Source organism: Acyrthosiphon pisum, chromosome X (assembly GCF_005508785.2).
Source record: "Acyrthosiphon pisum isolate AL4f chromosome X, pea_aphid_22Mar2018_4r6ur, whole genome shotgun sequence".
NCBI lineage: Eukaryota > Metazoa > Arthropoda > Insecta > Hemiptera > Aphididae > Acyrthosiphon > Acyrthosiphon pisum.
In genome coordinates, this window is record NC_042493.1 from 41259566 (window position 1) to 41271211 (window position 11646).

An 11646-nucleotide genomic window follows, 5' to 3' on the forward strand; every position below is an offset into this window, starting at 1 on the left:
CATTAGATTAATTAATATTTTATATCAGATTTTTGGCAACTGGAGATTCATTCAAAACTATTTTATCGATTAGGTCATTCTACTGTTTAGCAGATAGTTATTGAGACGTGCAGAGCTATAGTACATCGATTAATGCCTGAAGCCATGCCAACTCCAACTGAAGATCGGTGGGAACAAATAGCTCAAGATTTTTGGATGTTATTGAATTTCTCAAATTGCTTAGGTGCGATTGATGGGAAGCATGTCACTATTCAAGCTCCTCCAAACAGTGGTTCTAATTACTTTAATTATAAAAAAACCTTTTCAATTGTTTTATTTGCTTTGGTTGACGCACATAATAATTTCATAGCAGTTGATGTAGGCTCATATGGCAAAAATAGTGATGGAGGCATATTATCTCACTCAAATTTAGGAAAAGCCTTAGAAAACAACTTACTTAACATTCCAGAATCTAAAACGCTTCCAGGAACTAACACCAAAGCCCCGTTTGTTATAGTTGGAGATGAAGCGTTCCCTCTAAATACCTATTTATTAATACCGTACCCTGGAAAACAATTAGATGACTTTGATAAAAAAATTTACGGTTATCGTTTATGAAGACCTCGCAGAGTTGTGGAAAACACTTTTGGAATATTGTCACAAAAATTTCGTCTTTACAACCGAAGACTCCAATCTAAACCAGAAAATGCAGATTTTATTATTTTAGCAACATGCGTTCTTCATAATTTTATTAGAAGTGACTCGCGTTACAAGTTTCTTACAACATAATGATCCTCCTACTATAAGCAGTGAACTACAAAATATACCTATGCAAGGTGGCAGTGCTCAACAGGCAGCTTTTGAAATCAGGGAATTATATAAGACTTTTTTTAATTAACCGGCTGGTTCGGTACCGTGGCAAAATGACAAGGTATCAAAATAAATTGTTTTCATAAAAAAAATAAAATATTTAATACATTTTAGGTTTTAAATTATTTAAATCATATTATTATATAGTTGTAACTAATTAAAATAAATCCTCATAACAATAAGTACACTATATTATATCTAAGTTTAAGAATGTTAGGAAAAAAAAAGCAATTTTAGTACTTATTTGAGTCAGTACCTACATAGGTATATTATGTAAATAATTTTTATAATAATTAACCATTTATATTACTATTATAATGTGTTAAAAATTATATAAATAAACAAAATTACGTAATTTTTCTTCATTTACCGTATATGTATGTTGTTTTTAAATGTATTATTACTTTGTTGTTTGAGATCTTGGCCAATAGCTTTCCAAATACCATCTTTGTATGCACTGTCTATATATTTAGTATGTGATAAATCGTAGAGTACTTCGTGCTCTCTTACAGCTTCAATAAACTTTTCGTTGTTCATTTTCATCGTTGATTCAAAAATACAAGTTATAACAACCGTTTATTACAACTGTTTATGAACTATTGAACTAAGTTGAAGTTCATAAGATTTTGGTGCACTTTATTTTGGATCGACCCGATCGAACCAGAATTGACATGTATTGACCTGTACTTGCATGTTACGAAAAATGAAAATACGTTTCCGTATCAGTGCCGTCCGGCAAAACATAGTTTTGAATTGGAATCGGATGAAAGGAATACGGAACGGACTAGTGTAGACGATAACATTAAATATTAGTTATACAATGTCAAAATGTCGGACACTGAATGGACGGTACGGATACGGACCGGACATGTGTGAATTGACCTTTACCCGAAGATTTGACAGTAAGCGATTTAGCTTATTTTAAATACGCTCCGCTTACATGGACCCGGTAAAGCACGATTGAGCATAGACCTTTTTAGCAACACGATTGAGCATAGAAAATTTCATGTGATGTTGCCAAATTCACGTTGCTAAAATTTTGTAATTTATTATTTTCACGTATTATTACACCAATTATTATATCTGACGCGAGCCGAGCCCCTCAGCTTTATCGACAATGTTATCGATTAATAAATTAGTTCCGGAGTACTATTCCGGACTACTATTGACTTATAAATATGTTGATTTTATTATTTTCATAAGTCATAACTATTATTATTATTATTATTATTTTATTATCAGCAAACACATCTATATACTGTATTATAATGTGACTAGGTATATTACATATTGACTATGAAAACATGATATTTTTTTGCCCCAGCGGCAAATTTTTAAGAGTTTTAGGGGCGGCAGTTTTAAAGTGTAATTTTTTTTATATAACGTGTATAAATTGTATTAGGCAAGGTGGATATATATATATGTCTCCACCTTGGTATTAGGTATAACATTTTTTTGATGATTTTGGTATACCAGATTATTGTATCAAATCGTTTTGAGTTGAATGTGATATTGTGATATTAAGATGACATAAAATAAATAATGATATATATACCAGTGGTTTTCAAACTTTTACTATACACGGCACACCGGCACACCGTACACTTCAAAAAATTTTCAAGGCACACTGACCTTTTTTTTTTTTAAATGAACAATATTGTTTTGAATTAATTATAATTGTAAATACATTTAATTAGAAATGTGTGATTAATGGTCTAACCAATATTTATTTATTATAATTACATTGTATTAGTAATTAATTAGTTATTAAATTTATTTACAAAAAAAAGCATAGTTTATACATAAGTAAATTTAATGAGAAATGTGTGCCTGACGGACGTTACAAATATTTTTAATTCTTGGACGAATAGTTGACAGATATACCCGCATTTCCTCCTCCACTGAATTTAGTTTTTCTAGTTTTTTATTTTTATATTCGTAAGTGCTGAAAACCTTTGTTTACAAAGATATGAGGTTGAGAACGGCAAAGTAATCAGTGCTTTTATAGATATATCTGGATATTCTTTAGAAACATATATCCAGAATTGATTGAGAGTGATCTCTTTGAATTTCAACTGCAATGTTCGATCATTTTTAATTGAACAGAGATTTCCTTCTTCAACAAGTTTTAAATCAACCAAGTCACTAATAGACACATTAAAATGATCTCGTACCCAGTCGTAATTTTTAATATAAATACTTGGAAAATATTTATTCATTTTTACTTCTAACAATGTGATAGACTCGACAAGAATGATCATCCGCAACTTGTAAGGCAGTACGTGGAAACATAATTAAATTACTTTGATTAGTATTTTATTACTAAAACTATAATATAATGAAAAAAATAAAACATAATTATTTAAAATTGGAATTTAATTAATAATGTCATGGTTTTTAGATACATATTATATTGTAATTTTTAAAAACTATTGTAATATGATCACCAATCACCATTGATTCCTAACTAGGAATATGGCCACCAAATTTTTGTGTGATTCGCATAGATGATAAAGACATGGATAGAACATAACGTCTTACCGGTCAATTTATTACCTATATGAATAAATTGAGGCCAAAAAACTTATATCGATCATCTGATTATCTCTATTATGACTATTATAGGTATAAATATAATATAATCATACTCAAGGTGTATCAATACAAAAATGTAAACAAACGACCTCAATTTCTTATCTACATTGGACTGCGAAAAACACGTCATATTTTGTATTAACTATTATTATAAGCAAAGTTTTTATTATTATTCATTGTAGTTATGTGGGAACTAATTTTGCAAACATTTTTTTGCATTTTCTTTACTTTTATTTTTATTTGTATGTAAAGCGTACTGCCTCATCCTCATAATAACAAAGTTGGATATAATATGAGTTAGTACATCTTGTTTGTGTTCAATACATGGAAAATTAATGAACTTATTAGTTTCAAAGAATTCATCAATAGTCAATAAGAAAACGTTATTATTTTCGCAGTGCTTAGCAAATGATTTTTCAACAGTACTCAGCAATCCAAAAATAAAATCATTTGGGTATGTCAAACCTCCTTTTGATTTTAAGTTAAGAAGAGCAGCTTCTGGCTTACTGCAGTATGACTTAGTACCTAAACATAAATTATAAAACAGAACTGAAATTTAGGTTATTAAAATTAATTTGGAAGTAGGCATGATAGGGATAATATATTATAATAGGGATAATTATTGGTTACTATAGTAACTACATGGAAGTAGGTTTATTTACTAATTTACTATACATACCAATTAATACTGTGAGACAAGTATCACATTTTACAGTTTTTATGAAGTTCCTAAGAATACCCACAAATATAATATAAAACACAGTCCTCTGCCTTTGCTTTGTTATAATTATGAATATTATGTTCAAAAATAATATTATCATCTACTTCCACATTAGTCATAATTAAGTTGTCAAGTATTTTTCTCAAATTTTCAATTTTTTCAGCTCTTTGTGAAACTTGTTCTTTATTACAATACATCCATCATGATATAATGACCAACCAACTGGCAATAATAAACTTTCATACCACAGTTTTGATTTCTTTAATAAATCATATGAGGTTAGGTAGGTATATATAAATTAAATAATCTACATGGTATATTATGACAATTAATCATAAACATACTATTAATGTTGGTGTTTGATGTAATCTCTTAGGCTTGGGTTCACCAAACAATTCTTTCCTAAATGATTCAGTAACAGGTATACAAGATTCTCTAGGTTCTGGTAAATCATTTGTTTTGTGAATATCAAATGGTGAATTAAATACTGATAGAAAAGCACCTTTTTTTAGCCCAATTAAGTTCCTTTTAAAGTGTTTATAGAATTATTGAGTTATAATTTATAATTTATAATGACCAAGTAGGTAGGTACTATATAAGTACCTATCTAAATGGCTAAATACAAATAATTATGTTTTCTTACTTCTAAGTCATTACACCCAATATAACTGTTAATCAAATCTTCTTTCCTAAAATGTTCTACACAGACATATGTCACTTTACGTTTATGATTACCATTTACTTTATTTACAATTTCTTCCCACGAATGATTCGGATTCACGAACTTTAAACAATTGAACATTGGACCGTTCCTTACTGGTACATAAAAATACTGAACACTGGCGAGGCATTTTAATTGTATAATTTCAACACAAATGTAGACAAATGAGAAACTAGTCGTAATTATTGAAATAAATTAAGCTGTAGATCTAGACGCTCTAGTAAGTAGTAAGTAAATGTCTAAAAACTCTACTATTTACTAATGGAATTATTATAAAATATGCATGAGACCAATGTGATTTATTTTTCTGTGCCAATGTATTTATAAAAAAGTAATGGTAGTTGAGTTATAAGCCTATTAGGTAGCGCTAGGTGTCCAACATGTACCTATTGAAAACATTTGGTGACCTGCCCTCTACCACCCTCCAGTCATAATTCAGTGGCGCCGAACACGGGGTATGGGTCGGGCAATCGCCCGACCAAATTTTTGGGGTGGTGGTGGTCAAGTTGGTGGTTGTAAATAATAATAATATTATGCTATAATATTATATAGATATCTTATAATATCTTATAGATATATTATTGTTTCATAACACGTAATCAATTAATTCCGTTAGCTAATCACTATTAACTAATAAGCAATAAGGTACCAATTATATGCAGTAAGACCTGTGTAATGTGTACAGCGTAAATAACTATATAATATTGTTGTAAATGTACCTATATTATAATAATTAATATTATGTGGGTATGGGTACTACGAAGTACGAACTATTGTCAATTCTGATAATTCTATTTATTGTATTAATATAGCTTATCATTATTAATAAATGGTTGGCTCGTGGACGTTGATGTTAATAATATCATGTAATAATATCATCTATGTACGGGAAAAATAAAAAAAGTCTATTTATAAATTATATTTAGTATGGATGTACAGGACGTACGGTGAATAGGTTTTATCAACATTTCATAAGCTACAATATAAGTATTGCCTATGCCTAGTGTCCAGTTATAACCGCAATTGACACAATTATTGTTGTACTCTTCAGTTTTCTTAGTTCTTAGTTGTTAGAAAGAAATTGTCGGACGATTTTAAGTATTGAACATTTGTTACCTATTTTATTTATCTCTGGTGTTATTATCTTTTAATGATTCAAAACAAGATTTTTTTTTTGTGGATTGTCAATTTTTATTGCGAAATCTGTGATTAAATTTGAATATTATTTACTTAATAGTTTTGGTTTAGACTTAAATTCAATAGCTAATTCAAATATGTCTAGTGAAGGTGAAAAATGCAATTTTTGTAATCGTTTAAGAAATAATTTGAACAAAGTAAATTGGAATCGCCATTTAGCTAAGTGTGGACTTTTATTTTCGACAAAAATAACTAAACCAAACAAAAAATCTAAAAATTATCGATGTGGCGATATTAAATCAATTTTTTTCATATAAAAGACCGGAAACAGAAAATCCTGATTATGATAAATAGATTCAAATACCATCAGTCAGTGAGATTTTACCAACTGACACTCCTACTGCAGGTAGGTAATTATAAAAATTATTTATCTACTTATAATTTTAAAATGTATTGGAATTTTGTAAAATTTTAAATTTAAAATTATCAATTTGGTAAAACTATAAATGTAGGAATTATTGTGATTTTTAATATAACCATTATAACCTATACCTCTTATATTTTTATTGCTTTCATTGAATTAGGTACCTACTAATTTGATAATTAATTATTTAAAATTATTTTTCGCCTACGAAAAAATACAATTAGTTGGTACAACTTTTTAATTATAATTTTTTGTTGTACATTGCATGTGTTAAAAAGACATTTTTATTCATTATTTTACAACTAAATTTACTATATAAATTTTTTAAATCCATAATGACAGAAAAATCGCCTGCAGTTTATGAAGACCCTACAGGTTCAAAGTGAAATGCTGAATCTACATGTATTAACTACCATCAAACACCATCGGTCAGTGACATTTTACCAACCGACACTCCTACTGCTGGTAATTATAAAAAATGTTTTAAATCCATTTTCTACCGCAAACCACTCTTCAGAAGAAGACGGCAACTGAAAACCAAATTTAACTGAGTTTCATGGTTAAAAATATTTCACTAATGTTAAAGCTATTTATAGGCTTTTGAAATATTCTATTTTTTTAATGTCGATACATTATTTTTTGTCTTAGTCAAAAAGTCACGTCAATTGAGGTGTTTCGATACAAAACTTATTATTTCCAAAGACATTTTTTAAGGAATAGTGAATTTATTTTAATTTTAGGAGAATAATTAAGGAATTAACCATGTAACAGAAGAAGATGAAAATAATGATAGTAACGAAACAACCTTATCAAACACCCTCAATCATGAAACGTTAATAAAAAAACCAAACCTTAAGAGAAAACAAAACCCCGTCTAAACCTCGACGACGAGGTATTTCTGTCAACTTAGATGAAGCTTGAAAACAGAGGAAACAGGAATTTAGTACATTGGAAAATTGTATCAAAAATAGAAAAGAAGAGGACGAATATGATTACTATGCGAAGGTACTAGCAACAAAAATACGTAGGCTACCAGAAAACGAACGTGAAGTATTCATGTATGAAGTTGATGGACAGTATATTAATTGCTTACGTCGTTCAAACAATCAATCATCAACTTCAAGCTCCACAACACCAATATTTAGAACTAATATTCAAAGCCGAGCACCATCTTCACTCACTTCTTATTCTGAACCTGAAATTATAACTTCAAGTTATCCGCAAAGTGATAATATTTTTTCGTTTTAATCACGGATAATATATTATCATAGTATTGTATATTATCAACTCTATGTCTCGGTCAGGCACGCTACATTCATATAATGCATTTATATCTTTATTGTTTAAACATTAAGTTAAAGTGTGTTAATAACTTAGGGCCGGTTCTACCATCTAAAAATAAAGTATCAGTTAACTATCTATTAGATAACGTTATCCAAGACATTTATCTTATTGATAATTAATGTGTGTTCTACAAATAATATTTGTGTTATGAATTACTATCTATTGGATAGTAATCCTGTAGTTAAATTAATTTTTAATTTGTTATTCTTTCCATGATATTGTTATGAAATTTTTAAACTATATAATATGAACTTCTAATGAAAGTGTAATCATCATTCTGCTTTTATATGGTAGGTAATGCATGTTCCTATATATGTATATTCCTATTTAATACTTGTATAATAATATACTTTAATTGATTAGAAGTATGAATATTGAAAATGTTAAATGCCAACTGCCAGTTTATAATTCCATTTGCATAATTTTCAAACATAAGGATTAGAACATAACCTTAAGATGCAGTTTTTAAAAGAAGAACATGAATTAAAAATGAAGATGCTTCAAAGTTCAAAAATAACTGAGTTAATTTAAAATTTCATAATAAAATTACATTTTTTACTACCTAGCTTAAAAAAAAAAAAATTTCTAATTTCTAATAATTTTATGATATAATAATAATAATAATATTACCTACTGCCTACATTTATAGTAGTTAAAATATATTTAGTTGTTTTAAATATTCTTAAATTTTAAAGATTTGAGAAATAGTCTCTAATTAAACTTGTTCTAACGGATGTTTTATTATTTCCTCTTTCTTCTACAACTAATGGTACATTCCACTCTTCATCTATAGGTTCTTGGTTTATAATATTTGGGTCTATTGGAGGTATAGATTCTCCTAATACTGAAGCTAAATTATGTAGTACGGCTGTAGCTACTATTATAGCTTGAGCTCTATCTGGTGTTGTTCTTATACCAAGTGACAATATTGGGAATCTCCTTTTCCATACTCCAAACAAACGTTCTATTGTATTTCTAGTTCTTATTTGGGATTCGTTGTATAATAATTCAGCATTTGTATTTGGAGAGATTAATGGAACTAGTATATATGGACGACATTCGTAACCTCCATCACCTAATAAAATATTATCTCCCATTTCATTTGTTTCAAATTTAAAATGTATTGTCGAGTTGTTAAATATGACTTGGTCATGGGTTGAGCCAGGCCATCTCGCAACTATATCAAGTATCTCAAGTGATCGTCCTCCAACTACTTGGACATTTAATGAAAAATAACCTTTTCTATTTCTATACACCTCTGCTATATTTCCTCCTAAGAATATTAATATAAGTAAGCAACCTAATTCAATATAATTAAAAAATAAATAATGGATGAAGTAGTTCAGTAAATTACCAGGTGATTGAAGTTTGACATGAGTACAATCGATAGCACCTATAATTCTGGGAAATCGAGCTATATTGTAAAATTTTAATCTAGTTTCCTGAATATTACAATGATGCTCCGGCATTTTAATATAGAGCGGTCTTAAAGAAGCTATAGCTTCAGTAACTGTTCGAACAATATTACAGGCTGAAGTTTTACTGACTCCTACAAAGTCACCATTAGCAAGTAAAATTGTCCCTAATGCATAAAACCTAAGTGTCAATAACAATTTTGTTATAGGCAATATGGCACGGTTTCTGAAAAGTAAATTAAAATAAAATGTTTAGGTATTTTTTTTTTATTAGAAACATAGTATAGGTTCCTACAACCTACATATTATTATTATTTTTTTTTTTTTATCAAATGACCCGCGGCAATGTTAGAAATAGATAGGTATAAACTATAAAAGTATAGTTTCATATAAAATATATTATATACAATAAATTACTTAGGTACCTGTTCGTTTTTGACTTTAAATGAAATTCAATTTTAAATAAAAGTTCTTTAACTGTTGTTTTTTTTAGTCTAAATCTCATAAAAAATTCATCATCATCCCACATTTCTAAATCTTCCATTCGATTTCGAAATACTTTTTTTTTTCGTGGTTTCGGAAAATCTTCAATATTATATTCATCTTCATCAGATATAATATCAAAATTACAAAACATTTTTTAGTTAAAAATTATTATAAGCTTATACACTAAAATTTAAACTAAATATATTTTATATTAAAACACTATATAGTTTGCATAACATCAGTTCATAATATGATAATATTAATCTGACATAGAGATTGATTATCCTCTAGATAAATTACTTATTCAGTAGTAAAACTGTTTGACAAGTTACCAATGACTTTACCAACAGGTTCAGGGATATCTAGACATTGTAGAACGGTATGAGTCAACTTATCCTATGGATAAATTTAACTAAGAGTTATCTATAGGTGGTAGACCCGGCCCTTAATATTATTAATATAGGTACTAGCTGATCCCGTGCACTTCGTTACCCGTTAAATGTACAAACTGTATATGACTCAAACTTTGTTCAATTCATTATTTAATATTCGGTGTGTGATGTTCTAGATTTATCTTAATTTTTCTGTTGCCCAGGATAAAAATTCTGATTCACAGCAGTACATTATCAGATAGGCAATCTACCTGCGGTAGATCGCGGACTCCGTGCTATTTGTACGTAAGTGTATAATTTAACTCTACGCAATATCAAAGTTATACCAAGTTTGTCGTTTTTACTTAATTCCAACTACGATGGATTAATATAATCAATTAATACAAAAACCTAACCTAACCGTACTAAAATCCAATGAGTAAAAAAAAACAAATTTAACCCTTTTTAAATTAGCCTATCTTCTTCCCAGTGGTCTAATCTACCCAATTAAGAGGCCATAACTCCGGAATTACTTATAGCACAGCATACAAACTTAGATAATAGCCGATTCTCAGACATATAATTATTATATTGATACAAATAATAATATTAATCAACAAACATGCCAGATTAACCATTAGCAACCAATATATAATACACTATTATTATTTTTATAATAATATTTTTTTTATATATATATATATATACCTATATATATTTTTTTTTTATATATAACCATAGCAACCATTTATAAACAAATATTTCTACCGTAAATTATCAAAATCCCTGTTTGAGCACTTCTTTTATTTTTTTCTGGACAACCCTTATCACTTAGGGATATGAAAAATAGATGTTAGCCGATTCTCATACCTACTGAATATGCACAAAAAATTTCATCAAAATCTGTCAAGCCATTTCGGAGGAGTATGGCAACGAAAACTGTGACCCGAGAATTTTATATATTAGATTTTCTATAAACGATAAAATTTTCAAAATATTTTGATTTTTTTTCAACTGTTCATATCTATGAATACCAATAAAACTGTAGTTGTTGAGTAAAAGTACTTGAACATTTAATACAAGGCCACTACTATATTGTTACAATGAGATTTGAAAAATATTAAAAATCCTTAGTCACAGTTTTATTTTATTAGCATTTAAAGTTCGAAAAATGACAAAATATGGAAAAATTACGAAAATTATCAAATTATTTTGAGTTAAGAATTCGTAAAAATGTTTCTTTTTAAATCTAAAATTTAAAGATTCCTTATATCTACATTTAACAAAAAAAAATGTCTATAAGAAAGCCAAATTAAATTTTTATGAGCGTTTGAAATTCAAATTTTTACAACATTGAATATTCACTCGATTTCTCATGTATAGCGATTTTCTTATTTTATTGTAATTCAAAATCGAATAACTGTAGATACATGAACATTTCACTGAATGTTTATTTTATCAATTCTTATACTTGATAACATTTTCAAAATATTTTGACTTGTTTATGGTCAATTTCATATTTCTATTTTTTTATTTTTTTTCTATGAATATCAATAAAGTTTTATCTGTTGGCCCAAGAACGG

General features: G+C 28.2%; 1 protein-coding gene across 1 annotated transcript in view; it reads left to right on the forward strand.

The window, feature by feature from the left end:
- LOC107883174 (protein ALP1-like) overlaps positions 1-597 on the forward strand; it is a 1871-nt gene extending 1274 nt beyond the window's left edge. Inside the window, exon 2 of the mRNA XM_029485123.1 lies at positions 91-597. Within this exon, the coding sequence (XP_029340983.1) occupies positions 91-597 (507 nt within the window). The remainder of the gene's footprint in view (positions 1-90) is intronic.
- The last annotated feature ends 11049 nt before the right edge of the window (positions 598-11646 follow it).